This window comes from Ananas comosus, unplaced genomic scaffold, assembly GCF_001540865.1.
Source record: "Ananas comosus cultivar F153 unplaced genomic scaffold, ASM154086v1, whole genome shotgun sequence".
Taxonomy (NCBI): domain Eukaryota; kingdom Viridiplantae; phylum Streptophyta; class Magnoliopsida; order Poales; family Bromeliaceae; genus Ananas; species Ananas comosus.
Genome location: NW_017891373.1, coordinates 1 through 19,270, shown reverse-complemented (window position 1 = coordinate 19,270; position 19,270 = coordinate 1). Strand labels below are relative to the sequence as shown.

The 19,270-nt window shown below is 38.5% G+C and overlaps 3 protein-coding genes and 1 pseudogene across 4 annotated transcripts; 1 reads left to right on the top strand and 3 right to left on the bottom strand.

Moving 5' to 3' along the window:
• Nucleotides 1–2,608: 2,608 nt before the first annotated feature.
• On the bottom strand, nt 2,609–5,226 carry LOC109704876 (pentatricopeptide repeat-containing protein At4g13650-like). The gene is made up of 2 exons (XM_020225655.1): nt 5,144–5,226; nt 2,609–4,841 (listed from the first exon to the last, which is right to left on the bottom strand). The coding sequence occupies exons 1-2, from the start codon at nt 5,224–5,226 to the stop codon at nt 2,609–2,611; spliced, it is 2,316 nt and encodes a 771-aa protein (XP_020081244.1).
• Nucleotides 5,227–6,060: 834 nt separating this feature from the next.
• On the top strand, nt 6,061–7,294 carry LOC109704878 (transcription factor bHLH100-like). Of its 2 annotated transcripts, none has more exons than XM_020225656.1 (3): nt 6,061–6,508; nt 6,600–6,947; nt 7,033–7,294. In XM_020225656.1, the coding sequence occupies exons 1-3, from the start codon at nt 6,188–6,190 to the stop codon at nt 7,129–7,131; spliced, it is 768 nt and encodes a 255-aa protein (XP_020081245.1). In that variant the 5' UTR covers nt 6,061–6,187; the 3' UTR covers nt 7,132–7,294. The 2 variants fall into 2 exon arrangements, with proteins under 2 accessions (XP_020081245.1, XP_020081246.1); XM_020225657.1 differs by having other exon boundaries at nt 6,068–6,508; nt 6,603–6,947.
• A 1,053-nt stretch (nt 7,295–8,347) lies between these two features.
• LOC109704879 (putative amidohydrolase YtcJ) lies at nt 8,348–15,932 on the bottom strand. The gene is made up of 15 exons (XM_020225658.1): nt 15,781–15,932; nt 15,541–15,695; nt 15,349–15,450; nt 14,805–14,877; nt 13,873–13,979; nt 13,668–13,791; nt 12,829–13,023; nt 12,405–12,490; nt 11,368–11,475; nt 10,708–10,803; nt 10,521–10,619; nt 10,313–10,387; nt 9,842–9,973; nt 9,627–9,742; nt 8,348–8,774 (listed from the first exon to the last, which is right to left on the bottom strand). Exons 1-15 carry the CDS (start codon nt 15,869–15,871, stop codon nt 8,600–8,602), a joined length of 1,734 nt encoding a protein of 577 aa, XP_020081247.1. The 5' UTR covers nt 15,872–15,932; the 3' UTR covers nt 8,348–8,599.
• Nucleotides 15,933–16,921: 989 nt separating this feature from the next.
• Nucleotides 16,922–19,263, bottom strand: LOC109704877 (annotated as a pseudogene).
• Between the last annotated feature and the right edge of the window lie 7 nt (nt 19,264–19,270).

Here is a 19,270-nt window from a genome sequence, read left to right as displayed (position 1 = left end):
TAATAATAATAATAATAATAATTAAGCTTAAATTATTGTGGGCCGGTAGTTTGGGTTCAACGAGTTATTAGTGATAGTGAATTGAATCGATACATTTTGTACCGGAACCGGTTTGTTAGCCGGAAGTGTAAGATGTTAGTATCAATTTGATTTTAGTGATTTAAAATTTTATTTTAGTCTATGTGCTTCCTCGGGAGCCCAACATCCTGTGGATCTTGCCTGGAAGCCCGCGCCTATATGTGAGGTTAGCTCTACATTGAAAATTAAAGGCTAGTTGTTGTACCTTTTTATACCCCATCATTTTCAAGCTCGTTGCTTGGAAGATAATAAGAGTAATATTTTTCACAAAGTGCATACGTGCTATCCGGTTTTCTTCTACCTTACCTCGGTAAGATCACGAATCTTGCACCTTGGTAAGGTGCAACGGCTTACCCGAGACAGAGCCGTTGGATGCCTACCTCTGGCTTCTACATGTGTGTAGGATAGGAGAGGGCGCCCTTGAAGAAAGGGTGCAAGGTGCCCTTGAAGAAAGGGTTAACTGAGATTTACTAAGTGCTTCTTTCTTTTGTTTTTTTGCACTGAGTTTTACTGATCTCTTTCATATGTTGATGGATCTTTGAGAATTTGTTGGGTTGGAGTTGCACCACTCTGAAGACATGTCGACGGAGTGAACAGTAATTGTTGTATCACTAAGAGTAATTGCTGAAACCTCGCATGTGGAGGGGTAATTTTGCTTCTAGGACTATATAACACATTTAGACTCACGAGCCTCAACTAATCTTTTCTTTTTTATTTACTTTTTAATTTTTGCGTGCAACTTTTCAAAGCAGAAGTTTGATTATGTTTATTTAAACTTGTTTAAAAAGCAATTTTACTGAAAAAAAGGGAGAATTTTTCCAGCATGAGATAGGGTCTAGCGGGCTCGGTTGTTACAAAACTGTTTTCAAGAAAGCTTGATTGATTATGTTGAATTCATGCCCATGATTTGACAATCAGGAGGCAAGTTTGTCTGAGGCTCATACCACTGTATCGAAGTTGCTCAATGATGGAGTAGTTTACGTTTCGTGCGCTACTTCGACTACTAATTTAAACTTACCATTGTACATTTGATGTGAGTTGCTTTCGGCTTTATTTCTACTTCACCAAACTTGGTCGGAGAGCTGATGCGGCACTATTTGAAATATCGGTTCTGGTATCATTTTTGCGTTGGGCTTCTTCAATTTAGTTCTGCCAGTTTTCACAATTTTCACGGCTTCTCTTGCAATCACTATGTATTCATGCCCTAGTTCGTTTAATTGTTTCTAATGTGACACTGCAATTGAAACTAGAGCTCCTATGTTAAGATTATGGGATGTATGATTGATTTTTACACATCTGCATTATATATACTTATTTTTCACGCTTGATCTACGGTACTTAACCCAATAGCTTCCCTAGAGCACTGTTCTGGTTGGATCGATAATGACGCTTGAGAAATCCATTTATGCCTTTGTCAAATATCTTTTAAATAGTTATCACAACAATGATGCTCAATCTGAGACCTTAAAACCTGCCTTGAAGATTACATGCATACAATGCTGTTCATATTTTGTCGTAAATCTTTTCTTTTTAATTATTTATGTAGGCCCTCTGAAGAATGCTATCGACTGGGCATCTCGAGCCCCGAATTGTTGGGCGGACAAGCCTGCCGCTGTCGTGAGCGCAGGAGGGAACTTCGGAGGAGGGCGAGCTCAATACCATCTCCGTCAGGTCGGAGTTTTTTTGGATCTTCACTTCATCAATAAGCCGGAACTATTTGTCCACGCATTCCAACCTCCGCCAAAATTTGACAGTGACGGAAATTTGATTGATCCAGACACTAAAGAGCGGCTTAAGCAAGTCCTATTGTCACTGCAAGCTTTTACTCTTCGACTACAACAGTAAAAGTCAAATTCGTCAGAATCATGGGAAAACATTGCATTTGGCTACAAACACAAGTTTTATTTTGGGGTATTCTCTGTTTATTGTTTACACTCTATTGCTCAAACTCACATTGAAAGGGTCGTCGCAGATTTTAGATTTACTCGACTGTTTCTTTGTGCTTAAGAGTGTCATGTTTGGTNTTATTGTTTACACTCTATTGCTCAAACTCACATTGAAAGGGTCGTCGCAGATTTTAGATTTACTCGACTGTTTCTTTGTGCTTAAGAGTGTCATGTTTGGTTATTTGAACAAGTTGTCAATAAAGCCCATTTCCTTGTGTTACTTATCTCTATAATGGTTGCCTAAAAGAGAAGAAACAGAGTTGTGAATTATGCACAAAAGAATTTAAGTCGAAATCGATATAAACTTGCAACGTTTTCACTCATTTTGTACATAAGGTACATACACTCATGCAAAACTTCTGCCATAATGTAATATCTAGCAAATATACATAAGAAGAAAATTCTTCTATACACTTGCAGCAAAAAGAGAGGAAAAAAAAAAAAAAGTGGTTGCTCTTGCTATCACCAAGCTGCTAAGAGCAAAAATCACCAAAACTTCAACCATTGATTGTTCTACGAATCGGAAGCTGTGTAGTAGTTTAATTTGCTCTGATACCTTGTTAAACAATTATATTTTGGCATTATTAACTTCTTTTATCTGCAGAGAACACATACTTTTGTCCCTTCTTGCTTCTTACCCAGCTAACTCCTGCTTGTTTCCTATCTGCCTGAGATTCCATTAGTCTCCTCACTTCCTTCATATCCTTCCATCTCCTAGAAGCAGCGTAAATATTCGACAGAGCAACGTAAGTTCCAGGATCCTTCGGATTCAACTTCAGAAGCTGTTTCGCTGAGTACTCTCCTAGTTCAATGTTGCCATGCATGCTACTGGCCGCAAGTAGTGAAGTCCAAATAAGTTCATTGGGCTGAAATGGCATTTCCTCCACAAAACTCATCACTTCCTTTAACCTCCCTGCACGGCCAAACATGTCGATGAGGCAAGCATAGTGATCAATCGTCGGTTTTTCTATAGAGTTGAAATATTTGAACCCCTTTTTGACCATTCCACCTCGATTGCATGCGGTGAGAACTCCAATGTAAGTGATGTGGTTTGGTTGCATATTCTTCTTGTTCAATAATTCATGAAACATTTCTAAGGCTTTTTGAGCATAACCATGCTGAGATAAGCTGTTAATCATCGCATTCCATGAGGCCAAGTCTCTCTGCGGCATCTTATCAAAAAGCCTACTTGCTTCCCCTATATAACCACATGATGCGTACATGTACAGCAAGCTACTCGAGACAAATTTGTCGCGGCTAACATTTATACCTGCTTTGGTTATCTGGGCATGAATCTGTTTCCCTTCTTCATCTGCTCCAAGCTCCGCACACGAACTCAGAAGAGTTGAGAATGTATAGTGATTTGGAGCATCTCCCAATTCATCGGATAACATTCTAACATACAATTTTAAAGCTTCATGGCTCTCACCACTCTGCGAAAATCCTGCTATGAGAGAAGTCCATTGGACAACATCCGGACTATGAATCTGTTCAAAAAGGCTGAGTGCTTTGTCTAAACAGCGGTGCTCAGCATACATCCTTATAAGAGAGCTAAGAACAGATGCACCGCTGCTACTATTACAACATCCGCGCTTAATAACAAGAGCATGCAACTGTGTCCCATTATACAGTCCTATTGCCCTCAAAAGCATCGACACGGTCGTCTCTCGTAGCTCCGCACTGACCTTCAAAGCCTCGAAAAATGCATCCACCGCTTTAGCTTCATACCCATTTCTAAGACACCCTTGTATGACCACATTAAAAGTCGCATCGTCCTTCTCCTCCATCTCCGCAAGAACTCGCTGAGCCTCGTCATGGCAACTGCGATCGATGTAGGCTTCAAAAAGAGCAGTGCTCACAAACACATCCAATTTGATGTCCATCATCTTCGCAATTAGACCATGGAGTTGCCGGACTGTGATAGCACTCAAATCAGCATCTTTAAGAGATCGAAGAACACAAGCAAATGTGACATGATCAGGGCTCAGGCCACTCTCCTGCATTTGCGCAAAAAGCTGAAAACACTCTTCCCCACCTAAATCCCCGGCCATTAGAGAGTTCCACGACACAACGCTGGGCTCCTCAATCTCCAAAAAGGCTCTCATTGCACACTCCATTTCACCGCATTTAACATATAAATCTACCAAACCCGTGCCGACGAACACATCGGATCCCATACTCAATTTGACGATCTGCGCATGTATCTGCCGCCCCTCAAACAACGCACGGATGCTCACACAAGCACGTAAAGCACACGAATAAGTGTGCGCATTCATCTCTGCGTAATCGCTTTTGACAATTTCTTGATAAAGCCTCAAAGCATCCAACTGCCGACCCGATTCACCATATCGAGCCAACAACGAAGTGAACGCGACGACATCTCCGTCGGGAATTTCATCGAACAACTTGCGGGCAACCTCAACCAACCCGAATTTCGCGTACAGGTTGAGCAGATGAGTGTATAATACAGTAATTTCGGAGGAGAATGAATGCAAGCTACTAGTTTTGATGACGTAAGAATGAATCTGGATCAACAAATCAAGGTCGTTTAGATTGGAGCAAGCGTTTAGGACCGAGCGGAGAGTGAGGGGATCGGGTGCGGCGGAGGCGGAGCCGGGGGAGATGAGCATGTCGAGGAAGAGGCGGAGGGCGGCGGCGGGGCGGCGGCGGCGGAGGCAGGCGGAGATGGCGGCGTTCCAGGCGGCGGCGTCGCGGGCGGGGAGGAGGCGGAAGAGGGCGAGGGCGCGGTCGAGGGGCTGGGACTCGGCGATGGCGGAGAAGAGGAGGTTGGTGCGGCGGGCGAGGGAGGAGGAGGTGCTAGGGTTTGGCGGCGACGAGGAGGAGGAGGAGGAGGAGGAGGGTGTTTTGAGGAGGGAGACGACGATGGGTTTGCGAAGGGTGGGGGGAGGAGGAGAGGGGTGGAGGAGGAGCATGGCCATGGGGCTCCTGTACTGTGGCTCATGCAGCAGCAGCAGCAGCAGAGGAAAGAGATTTCACGCGTGGTCTTTTAATTTGGCAACAAAATTGTCAAAGTCAAGATTTCCTGGAATTGTATTCCACCGTGTCGGTTTTGCGAAACATATAAATTGAACTTTTTATCTTCAATCACTTATATTTACGTGGAATAACTTATTCCAACATTCAAACAAGATCTTAAAAAGTTTCGAGTTTCATCTCTGCGTTTATCCTTTATTATGGGCATATATTCTCATTTGTATATTCTTTTACTTGTCTCTCTTTCAAAAATGTTACACGTACGTTCAAAAATGTTGCACATACGAATGTGCATTTCTGATTAAGGAAAAAATCTATCTATTGAATTACATATGTGTAGAATGATGTAAAATTTGCTTACAAACTCCTCTCTTATCATGACACGTAGTCTGAATTTTCATGCACTCACGTAAAAATATTGATTAAGATAATTATTAAATTATTTCTTATAATATTGATTTCTACGAATCTTTCAAAATGCTATTATTGTGCATAGAAAACTTCAATTGATTCGTGTGAATAGTTTAAAGTGATATACCAATTTACTCAATATTTTTTGTGTTACTGATATATTGTCAAACTCATATACCATCACATACTGATATCAAATTGCTTTATTACATAACTAGTAAGTATTATATATATATATATATATATATATATATATATATATATATATATATATAACACTGGAAAGAATTTAAAATTGTTTGGTATTAAAAAATTTGCTTAGAATAATACATTTGCTTACGAAGATAAGTTACAAAATACTTGGTTGATTCCCAAAGCAAGAACAGAAGCTTAAACAAATGCTTGAGATGGGAGTGTGAACTACACGAGGAGAGTACACTTAGTCGCATGCCAACACGACTAGAGCTCGTTCTTGCACCACAAATTCGTGTGCTCCCTCCGTGCTTAATAAGGTAGTAATTTAAATGAGCCCAGTTGATCATATTTAACTCTTTCCGTGTGATATCTATAGTAATTTTTCATTAATTATGCCACGTTCGCTTGCTCACGTAATCCACAGCAGAGATATATTAAACAATATGAGCCATGTCATTATTAAGTAAACCATTGTTAATTTTGATGATTAATTTGTATTGAATCCTCAGTATATAGATTTGAGCCTAGCAAGTTGCACCAACATTTTCTAGCCTCATACCATCATGTTAGCCCTCTCGCCGCCGTTGTTCTCTTCGCCGTTAGAGAACAACGTGATGAGCAACGAACTCCGCTCCGATGATCGGATCTTCGCAAGCAACCGCATCCAACATGAAGATGGCATGCTCCAGCAGTCTCTCCTTTTCCCTTCTCCGCCGCATCCCGAGCTCGAGTTCGACGACCAGAGTCGCGCCAGCAACAGCGCAAAGGACTCCCCAAGAAGCCACAAGAAGTTGAGCCACAACGCCTACGAGCGCGACCGCAGAAAGAAGCTCAACAGCTTCTACTCGTCTCTCCGCACATTGCTCCCTGAATCTGATCGAACCGTAACGTCCCGCGAACTTTAGCTACACACTTGCTCACGTTGCACTTACAATCAAACTCCGTAGTACTCACTTCGATATCTTGTGTACGTAGCAGAAGAAAATGAGCATTCCATCGACGGTTTCCCGCATCGTGAAGTACATACCCGAGCTGCAAAGCCAAGTCGCAAGGCTGTCGCGAAGAAAGGAAGAGGTTTTAGCAGAAATCGCGAAGAGAAAAGAAGGATCACCAACAAAAGAGGGCATAGAGTTCCTTATCAATGTCTCTGCTACTTGTCTAAATAGTGAGGAGGTAATGGTTCACATCACTGTTTTGAACAAGAACATTAGTCTCCCTCTCTCTAAGTTTTTGAAGGTTTTGGAGGGAGAGGGGCTTCAACTAATGAATGCCTCAACTTTAACAAGCTTTGGAGATAAAACATTTTACAACCTCCATTTTCAGGTATGTGCTCCAAATTGTTGTAATTTTCGCTATTTGTACTATGTGTGATTCATTTTTAAATACTTAGTAGGTGTTATTTGGACAGATTAAGAGATGCACAGGAATGGAGGGTCAGATCTTCTGTGAGCATCTTGTGAAAGTTATTAAAGAGAAAGGAAGGGATGATTACTCCAGCATACAGTGATTAATGTTTGGGCTAATTTTCGAAGGCGAAAAAGTTGTTTATAGGAGAATTTCCGGATTAACGATATGATTAACAAAATTATCGTACATTATGGGCTTGGAAAGATCTTAGTTTTTCTACTTTTTTGAGGAATTCAATTCTGGAATTTTGGTGTGTTGATTCATGCGGACTCCTGAAAAACATTATCTGGATAATTAATCCACCACAATGTTTGTAATTAAGAGAAATGCATTTGACAAGCATTTTATTTCCAAATTTCCCTAAATATTTTCCAGTAGCAGATGAGTCAAAAACTCTACAACCAGGATATGCGAAAAATACACATAATGAGAAATTTTAGTTCTTCTTATCATCCCTACGCAAAAATATTATGCAGGAACATCAGTAATTAATTCATAGTAGTTGTTGCTTTTTTTCTTTTCTTTTTTAAGCTACTAAGGTACCTCTCAGCACAACCTGTTGTAGATTCTCAAACATTTCCCCATCAAGAGAGAACACTTATCTATCAATAGATCACATAATTAATTTATCTATCTATTAATAGATCACATAATTAATTTATCTGATGTAGAATTTAGTCATATTTCCTGTATAATATAGTATACAATCTCTGATAACAAATAAGGATTTCATATCCAAACCATAAGACCAAAATTTGGTCTCTAGTATATTACTTTGATAGCTAACCTCAAACTTCTATGTTACATAATGAAGATTAACACAAACGAAAAGAGATTAAACATGCATAGAAATGCCGCGGAAGAGAGCAAGGGTACAAACGCTTTGCATGCTCGCACCTTTCGTAATAGTACACGAGCTAATTTTTATATAACGAAATCCGCTTTCCACGTGACACAAATTGTCCAAATGTCATTGCAGATGTAAAACCTTTTTGCATCAAAGATTGAAAGATCCACATCATGAGTAGTACAAATCCTTCAGGTGTGGAAGTAAAACGGCCTTGGAAAGGCTCCTGAGTAATAATTATCAAGCATGAACAAAAATTCAAGGCAGTGTTGCGAATGCTCGCGCATGCGCACACATGTGACCGAAAACTCAAAATTGAAAACTAGCCTAGCAAACTTAAAACCCAACTTTCGATCTTACTCGTGGTAGTAAACAAACATTGGTAGCATACAAAGACAGAGAGAGGTTTAGCAATTTGGCTACTAACAGTAATGAATCACGAAGCCGAAGTGGCTTGCTGGTTCAGCCATAAGCATAAAAAAAATTATACTTCATAATTAAAACCATTCACTTACATATATTACCAATGTTCCCATTAAATATACATCTGAAATCGAAACAACAACACTGACTAGGTTTTGTTTCTACAATTTGCTGGAGCTACAAATCTGAGATGCGTACTATGCAGTTGATTACTTTATGTGATGCTAGAAACAAGCAGCATCACCGTATAATACAGGCAAATATACGAAGTGCTTGCCCAGCAGAAGTATTTACAATATCATGGGTACGCCTGTTTGCCGTTCACATAAGTAGCTAAGACGGAAGATGGTAACTCATTGACAAGCTCATCCCACGAACCGGCAGGCAAAACCACAAAATCTGCATACTTTCCAGGCGACAAACTGCCCAAACTATGGTCAAGGAAGCAAGCATATGCTGCCGATATGGTTTGCCTGCCACATTTGATTAAACAATACGTAATGGTTTTTTTAATCTCAAATAAACAATAATTGAGTGAAAAAAAAATATAAAGATATCTACAGAGAGGATTATCAAGATCTTTTAGTAACAGAATAGATTGACATAGCAACGAAATGAGGATTTCCGAAGGTCTTTGAAGGTACTTTAAAAGCAACAAAAGAAACCACTTGTAGTGAAGTGCAAATGCACTAAATGATAGGGAAGTTATTCGAAGTTCTGCCTCTGATTTCAGGATGAGAAGTCTAGGTCCCTCTAATATGTATTCTACAGAGGATGAATGAAAGAAATGGTCAATGGATATCCATCAATCAGGCAGTCGAATCTTGTAAACAGTTGGCTTTCGTGATCACGAAATTGTATTCTGTAAGCATATGTCTTATGTTTTTGTTCCTATGCTTTGTCACAGTATATCTGTGATATCCGATCGATTAACCTTCACCAACCTTTTATCCTGTATCATATTTAATAAAGGAACTTACAAGGCGCTTGCTAAACAACTTTGAACTGCGCAAAATTTTCTGCTGGCACTGAATCACAATGCTAGCCTTGGAACTTCTTCAGAAATGAGAAAACCGTACCGCTTCACTAGTAAATTCATCTTATTATATATTCACACTCTACCATATTGAGATAATAATATACAATAATTCTAGTTTTTCCATCCGCTTGGGCCACTCAAGTCTTGTGTAGAAGTAGCAATGGGCAGTCTCCAACTTAGCTAGTAAGCTTAGAAATTTAGAACAAAATTCATATCAAAATGATTTCAATGGGAGCTTTGGTTGGCCGATATTAACTAGCGAAGGTAATGAACATGAAGGCCTTACGCTTTTATAGCATCATTCAATGCAACACTCTCACTGGGATTCCAAGCACTTTCCCATCCTGGGGGTACACGGTACAGCGCAGTTCTGATACTTCCTAATGGATTAACATCTGCTACCTACCAAAACAAAAGGCAGATAGCCAGATAGTACATTATTGTATGAGCCAAAAAATATAAGCATTGAAAATTAGAAGTACAAATGTTGAGAAAGCTCACCGGCCAGTCCGAACCAAAAGCTAAATGTGTACCGGCATCTAAAAGTGACTTGAATAAATACGAACTTCGCAAAGCGCGGTCTTCCCCAAGTTTTTTCCCAGCTGAATTAGCATCATCCAAGAGATGATCTGGCTGTTGACAACAGTAAACAAACTAATTCAGCCCATGGAACATAATCACATAGCACACCATGATGCAATCCAAACCTGTACAGAGTGCGAGCTTGAGTTTATTTAATTTTCTCAATTTCAGCACTTAGGATTAGTTTATTTTGTTTTAGCTTGGTTATTTCTTTTTTCAAGATAGAAATGACTACTTGGTAGGAATTGGTGAGTTTAGAGAGAGCACCACTTGATTAGGTTGACTAGCTACTCAAATGAATTAATCAAGTTGACTAGCTTAAAACAAACGTAATAAGGAAAATCACAGAGAACAAATGGAAAGGGGGGAAAAAAACAGCCTGCACTTTACCTGCACGGATGCAATAACCCTTTGTTGGCCAAAACGCTTTGCTGTTCCTGAAGCTAGATGTTGCGCATGTTCAATCTGGAAGTTTTGTATCACCATTACCATGTTGTTGTTCGTAATAAGCATCCTTATTGATTATTCAGTAACAGACAAAACTAGTAACTCAGTCAAAGAGCAACAATATATGGGACACAGGAAATTGAATGATTACCCTAAATCTGCGATCTCTAATTCCATGTAAAGAAGCCACTGAGTTGAACATATCCAGCACCATGTCATTTGCTTTGTCTCCAATTGCATGGATTGCCACCTTGAAAACAGGAGTTAGAATAGATGAAAACAAGTGACATCCTTGCTAACATGTACATCTAATAAATTATATTCCACAAGCATAGTACCTGAAGTCCAGATCTGTCCGATTCTAGGGTTGCATTAAGAAGCCAATCCAAATTTGTCACTTGTAAACCGCTATTACTGGTGTCATCCTCATAGGGCTACAGTCACTCATCAAACATGCTTTGTTAGAGAAGCCCATCTTTACAAGAGAAATTAGAAGTGCAGGAGAAATTTGGAGAAAGACAAACGATACTGATTTAACACATCGGAAAATAGGAAAAGTCCAAGTTTTAGATACTATAGCAGAAAAAACAAGAAACTTAATTGCTTAATCAGCATGCTTCTCCATGGCTCCTGGGGAATGTCTACTCTACAAATTATTGAGAGGATTTCTATTCTAGGATAAAAGAAAAGGAACTAAATCAAGAATAATTTACTGTTGGAAAAAAGGCAGAAAAGGTAGAATTCTATTACTTGTCTACAGGGAAAGTTTTTTGCACATTTACATCTCACTAGTCTTCAGAAGACAAGAAATTTACTAACAGAGAATAAGTACTCAAGAAAAGTTACCCCTCTATACATAACTATAGCGACACTTTGGTGTGAGTCGTTCATCTCAGTAAGGTGACACAAATTTTGTCCAAAACCTAAATTGAAATAAATAGAACACAATATTGTATTAATGGACAGAAGGATAGAAACATTCATAAATATATTCTCACCTCATAGAACAGTGCACTGTTGGAACCCAACGAACCATCTAAAAAAGCTTTAACACCACCAAGGTGTATCCATTGACTTATTGCACGACCTGTTTCTTGCATAAGATCCTACATGTATCATGAAATGATGCCTATAAGCAGAATATCATTTAATGAAAGGATTCATGAAAGCTAATTTGTGACCGAGTTCATCAGTTCAAAAAGGTGAGTTTACAACTGATTTTATACAAGATAAAATTAGCTGACATATAACAATCAACAGAAGTAATTCCAAAAGAGTGTGAACCCTATCAGTAGTGCTTTTGCTTTCAGGGCCTAGTGTTTTCACTTAACACATATGAGGTATAAAGTTCCTCCAAAGTTCATTAGCTATTGTACTTTCCATTTTGTGGTGAGCTCATGAATTTTCTCAGGATTAATCATGCATAGCCTGTCAAAAGTATACTAGCATTGCACTAAGTTAGTGTAACAACCCAACCCATCAGCAACAATAACTCATTGAGCCCAAACTATTGACCCAAAATGCTTAAGCCCAGTTATTATTACTAGCGTGTAGGTCTCATATATTCTAATCAGAATCAATTTTCCACCCGATGTGGGACTATTAGGACGTTACAGTTAGGAAACTATATTATATTAGAATTTATTCAAGTTCTTTGGCTGCTGAAATTTGGAGACTTTCTAAAAATACTCGATAAAAAATCGAAAACCCCAAAGATTCTAATATTGGTCCTTACAAAAAATATGATATATAGTTGCATAGCCGAGCAAACAACCACAGATTAGTTAAGTGTAACAAATGAAACACAATGTAGCAAAGTGCAAATGCGCTAAACCACAAAGGGGTCATTTAAAGTATTCCTTTCTATTAACTTATTAATTGATCTTACATGCTGAACAAACGACCATACATCTCAATTTAGATAATTTTGGTAAAAGAACAATATGAGACTATTAAGATAACATACTGTTAATATTCATTAAGGATGTAATCAAATAATAGAATTACACATACGACTAATGTGAAAGGAACCTACAACTAACCGAGACCATGATGGCAAAGGGAAGAACAAACAAACTCTTATCATCATTTGTCCAGCAGAATCAGCCCACTTGTAAACATCTGTAGACATATCAGTGCCATAGTGAGGTCAGCAAAAGGCTTGAAATTTAAGCACCTCAAATTCTTTACAAGTTTCCCTTTCTTTTGATCATAAATAAGGATCACAACCTTCCAAAATATTGCTCAATTTTAAACCAGGTAAAAAGCAGCTTTTCGTTTACTACTAGTATAATACAATCTCTGAGAATTACACATTTTTCAGAATTAGGTGGAAACTAGAAACTACTGCAAATCCTGATAAAAGTCAACAAGTATCCATGTAGAAAATTCCTAATACTAGAAGAGACCAAGAAATGCGATTTTAAGCATAAAATGATTGAAAGAATTCCAAAACTAACCTGAAAGATCATGCCAAACCGGATCAGCTGACGCACCCGGTAAATATCTTCCCATGTCAACTACAGTTGTCACCCCCCTCATGAGGGCATGCCTGCTTGCTCTTATCAGGGCATCTCTTTTTTCATGGATTGAGACCTCAGGAATCACAGAGCGAACAAGTTTCATCGCGGAATCAACCAGCAGACCAGTAGGTTCTGTATGTAAATATGAAAGTATCAATTTTTAACTGAAAGTTGATTTCCTCGTTTGAGTTCCATACAAACTAAAAAGTTTTAAAGTTTTGCACCTTGTTCTCTATCATGTGAACAGGACAGTTAAAGACACATAAGAGCCAAATAAAGCTCACACACAAAAAAAAAAGGAAAAAAAAAAGAAACTAAGAAGAAATAATATAGACTTGCATATGGAGACCACAATGAGGAAAAACATTTTTCATATCAAGACATCAAGCTAGTAACAGTTGCAAAAGAACAAGGATAGCCTTTCATGCAATCAATAAGAGCAAACTTTCATCAACAAAATCTTTTACCAAATCTGAAGCTATTTGAGCTACTTACTGAACCATAACTTTTAATAAAATTCAAAATTTAATTGACATTTTATATTAGTATGATTTTATATCGTGATTGGAGGGTAATCATGTGAAAGAAACCGAAATAGATTAAAAAAAAAAAAGAAGTGATTAACTTGTAAAATAATAACAAGAGCAGAAGTTATGTTTCCTTCCCAATTTAGGTAGCAAATTTCGGTAAGGTACAGGATTTAAAAAAGTTTCTTACTTATCCAACACAGTGACAATTATTTAAAGAAATTAAACAAACTGAATACAGAACTTTACCTCCTTCAGTTGTCTTGATAATGCTTCCACCAACTGGATCGTCAGAGTTTCTAGTAATCCCAGCAATCTTGAGAGCACGTGAATTTGCCACTCCCATGTGGCCATCCATGCGCGAAAGCCAAACCTGTAGAGAAAGAATACCAAAATGTCAGCTAGCTGTACTACCAGTTTGGAAACTAAATCAGTACATGTTTGATAAACACACAGGGTTGTTTGGTGTAATATCATCTAGCCAAGAAGCATTAGGTAAGTCACCTCCCCAGAAGTCATTGTTCCAACCACCACCTAAGATCCACTGGTCAGGAAGCTTATCTGCCAGAATATGTTTCAATTATAAGTGCAAATGAACCAAACTAGTAAGCATAGTTGATTACAAAAGCAGTCAAATTGTGAAATCCAACTTAACCTGCACGATACATTTTAATAGTTACATGCAAGATGATCAAACGCTGTACGCAAGCTATTGTACACTCTTTGAGACATCAGTTTCCGACCATATGCAAGAACCCAAGGACCAAAGCGAATCCATACTTGAGGACACCATGAGTATAATTAAAGGTTTATTCAAATCAAAGTTTTTTGGAAAGCTACACAAGGAAGGGAGTGCTAACCTAAAATAAGTTGCACATGAACAAAGGATTCCATTACGCAATGCGCAGCAAACAAGTAATCCCAGTATCATTGAACAGGTTAGAGAAGTTTGAGGCACTATACTGTAACATGCAGGCAAGCAACGGACACTGTTAATTCTCATGCACAAGAACATGTCGAACGGGCTATCCCACATATATAACGGGATTAACTAAATCCATTCTAATCATTCTTAAGACTTGAAAGGAATCCCGATAAGCCAGATTTGGGACTTTAGCTCTGTACTCGCCTAAGAACCAAGTATTACTGCTCTAACATTTCAAACTCAACTGGACCAACATTTCATAACCCTTCAATAAACAATCCGTTCATGAAATTTCTCAGAAAGAATTCGCGACGAAAACGTTATAAACTTATTGAAATAACAGTCAGGTATGCCACAATAACGATATGCAATGCTTAGCAACTTTTCCTTTATTTTCTTGAACTACAAGTTGAATAAACAGTTGCACTTCGGCAGAATAAGAAAGTAAACAGGATGTAAACCTCTGACAGCTTGCTTGACTTTTCTGACAAAATCATCTTTGTGTTTGATGTTTCGAAGTTCCACCTGCCCCATCTGATTTCCAGTAAGCAAACGAGACAAAAAGAAGGATCAGTAAGTCCCACTAAGAAGTAATAAAGCAAGATCCAACAGATAAAAAAAAAACGAGTTCAACTGTGCGATTCTTTAATAAAGCCACGGCATTAGCTGTAAAACTGTTAGCAGCATTCTGCATCTGCGTAAGACGACTTTTACAACTTCAAAAGATAACATGCAGGGTGAACCTCTTCCACCCTAAAACTATCACAACACATAAAAATCGTCACTTAGGTGGATTGGAGAGGCCTATCCCGAAGAATGCACAGGAGAAGCAGCGATAGTAGATATATTTTCCAGAAAGATCACAGAATTCGTGTGATGATGTTGATTCAGACAGAGGTGATCTATATAAATATAAATAAATAGCTCAATATATAAACGAAACATAGACTAAGTAACTCGGCATAAATTGCTCTGATGATTACTAAACTATTGCGCGGACTATACCTGCAGACCACCAAATATCAAGTGCACGTGAGAATCGATAAACCCGGGCATCACAACCTTCCCATTAAGATTCAGCTCATTCGTGTTGCAACCCACTAAGTCCTGAATTAAAGGTTGCATAGCAGCTCAATCGCATCAATAAGATAGCGATACTTTTAAAAGAATTGAGAATATAACCTTGTAAAGAAAAACCTTGAGAGAAGAATAGGTTCCGAGACGCAGAATCCGGCCGCTGCGGATGGCCATGGAGTCTGCGAAAGGAAGAGCGGAGTCGCAGGTGTAGATGGTGGCGTTGGTGACGACGACGTCCGCGTACGTCGTTCCCCATTTCAAAACGCTCCCTGCAACTGCAAACGACGATTCCCACACGCTTGTTTGTTAGGGTTGTGTTGGAGTTGGATGTTGAGAAAAAGGAAGAAGCTCTTTGCTTACAGGAGGAATTGATGGCCGGAAAGAGGATGACGGCGGAGAGAGCGGCGGCGGCGGCGGAGAGGAAGATGAGAAGATTCCCTCCGGTGGCCATAGGTTTTTTTTTTTTTTTTTTTTTGGGGGGTGGGCAATTTGCTTCTTGCGCCAGGGAATCAAGAGAGAGGAATTGGATGCCACGTCATTATCAACTGCAGCATATTAAACAACTTTTAATTCAAAATAGGGCTATTTTTGCATTTGGCCCTCTCAAAAAATTTATTTTTATAAATAATCTTATCAAATTTATAATTATAATTTTGGTCCTATTCCTATCAAGCGGATGTCACGTAAGTGCCACAAACAATGGGAGGTACTGGAATAAGTTGGACACGGTAAATTATTTACTGTGTCTAAATATGGTAAATGGTGATATAAGTACGGAATAGTGTTTGAACACGGTGAATGATTCATTCACCGTGTTTGAATACGTCACTGTATTCAACTTAACATTCCTCCAACTTCTATAGCACTGATGTGACGTCTGCTTGACGGAGATAGGATGAAATTTGTAATTATAAATTTAATGAGCCGATATGTAAAAAAAAAAAAAATTGACAGGGATAGTGCAAAAAAGGCCCTTAAAAATAGCAATTTCAACTTTTTGACTCTTAAATTATTATGATTTAGTAATTTGGTGGAATTTTTGTAAATTTAGAAGTCCAATAAGTTAAAAGTTATACTTCCAGAAACACTTTAGCTGATTTGATTAGAGGAGTCCAAACAGAAGTCGGAGAGATATACTTTTTTCAATTCTAGTGAAACTACAATTACATTTTAACCAACTCTTATTTCTTGCTAAATAAAATAGATATTATGCTGCATTCATGTTGATCACAAACTAAATCAAAATACAAGAATTCGACTACACAACGAAATACCAAATAAAGCCATCAGAAATGCCCCGATTTTGTTACAAATGTTTGTGGAAAATCACGTTCAAACTGCTAACGAGCATTAACTACATATGGCAATGCTTGATTTCATTATTCATTGCAATACACTGCAAATGACAGGTATGAAACAGAGGATCTCAAAACTCGTACTCCCATTACCACATAAAGATATCACCGAGGAAGCTGAGAATCGATAAATGTCCTGGCACGAGCTAGACGAGAGATGGACACAATTTATGGAAAGGAGTAAGAACTGGAGGAACCAGGTATTGTTCGTGCACGGACGGTGACCAACTATCGTCTCCGCAATTCCATGTGCTTGTGGTCAAGATGCACCTGTATAAAAGATCAAGCCTGAACTCAGCTAAATAAGTGTCGAAATTAAATGCAGTAGCTGTTTAATAACCAGCTTCTAATCGGTAGATTGACCTGTTTAGACTAAACGCATGCCTTTCTGTTTCGCTTCTTATTCTGGTCTTAAAAATTTTTTAAATCTAGGCTAAGAGAATCATAATTTCGAATGCATCAAGGCAATTGAAAAACCTAATATGATGTAAGATGTATACCAACCAATGTAACATGAGAGAGAGAGAGAGAGAGAGAGAGAGAAAGAGAGAGAGATGAACCTCAAAGTGCTGTCCTTTAACTAAGTCTTCGTTACGAGTTGCCTGTCAAGCCTTCAGTGCTGTAGTAACTTGCACTATTTGCATAGGTGGGAGTCATCATAAGTGGAAGCGAATAGGCAACCCATCCTTGTTTTGAAAAGCAACCCATCTGACATCTGCTCGGCGGAACACTCCCAGGAACAATGTAAGCGCACATGCATATCTTTCTACATGTTTCGTATATTCAACATGTGCAGTTCTTCCTATCCGGATAGCATGCAAATGGTCCTTTCCGTCACATTGGACGCAATCTAGCGATTGTCTACATGGAATACGACACCGACACTGGAAGTGAGGAAGGTCAATATTAGGGCTAACTTGTAGTGCAAAATCACATCACCAGATTCATTATATTAAGTAGGAGACATCAAACTTAAATAAAATGGAATTGTGGTCTTCAGATACTTTCAAATCGTCAGATTTCAGCAAATCCTTTGGTAAGCCATAATATACAGTTGAGATCTGAATAGTATTGTCTGTGAGTTTTTTGTAAAAAGTGGGCTGGTCTGAAATGATATTTATCAAGAAAGGCGGCCTTCCACTTGGAAAAGTAACTGTTTGGACTCCTCCTTTGTCGTTATCAGTGGGTGCACGCCAGAAGCGGGAAATACACCCTGAGTTACAACTACATTGTCATTAACCTGCAGCTCATTCAGAACAAAGTAACCTGTTATTCCTGTTTAATTATAATAAAATAAACACTAGATGAATCATTGAATCAATGAAATAGGTAAGCTCTTATGAAATCTGGCATAAGCAGAGTACAAATTATCATAAAGCATATCAAACTTATTGTATGAGGGGTCATGGATTTGAACAATGATTGAAACAATTCTCTTTGTAGGAGTAGCACTGCATGCCACTTGGCAGTGGTGGGCGGCAGGCCTCATAGACTGTTAATGTTAGTCCAAGAGAGGACAGAAGACTCAAGAGAAGTTAAATAAGTCGTAGCTACCTTTACATTAACAGGAATTTGATAAGTTGCAACAAATGTTCAAGAAAGCCATAAATAACATCATCACACTTACTTCAACTATCAATTGTTCCTGTGCGTGTTCACTTTGATCTGCCAACGTGCTGTTTTGTAATGATTAAGCTCTCACTAACGCGCCTCAAGAAAGCAGGTGCCTTTATCCAAATTGATTACCTAAAGGATGAACATGCACGAAGATAATTCCATACGTTACTTTAAAAAAAAACAAAAAAAACAAAAAAACAAAAGTTGAGTCTAATGGATGCATACATGGGAGTGACAGCATTCTTGGCACGTAAACAAAGTTGAGTAGAAGCAAGAACATGTCCATTTGTTGTCATCGGTTATAATACTTCAATTCGCAGTTACGTCAAAATTATTTCTTTTGCTGCACATGCTTCCACAGAGGATCCAAGGTGATACTGAATGTCAATAAGTGACTACATTGGGGTGCAATTGCAGGGAGGTCGAGTATTCCTGAACCAACGCTGCATCATCTCCTTGCAGAACCCAGCTGAACTTATTGCTCGGTTGAGTCAAAGAATTGTGCATTTTGTATTACATGATACATAAGAAATTACGCTTACTGCATATTTCCTTTGTGGGAAAGTAATAACAAAGGAGTACTTAACAGCATGTTTTCCGTAAGAAAGGTTTCAGAGCTGATAACATATTTAACTTCTGAAAACAGCAACAACTTAGATGAAATATAAGACAAGTTTAGCTTGGGACCTTTTTGTGGAATATATAGTTTCAATTATTACTCAAAGAAGTAAGAAATCTGATTCTTAGTTACCATGCATAGCTGGTAGGTGTACGATCAGGCCATGTGAGACCATTTAAACAAGTTCAAGTCAATTAGGCATATCACAAAGTCACCACCATATGCCCAGTGTTTAGTTCCATCATTTGCCTTTCAGTAT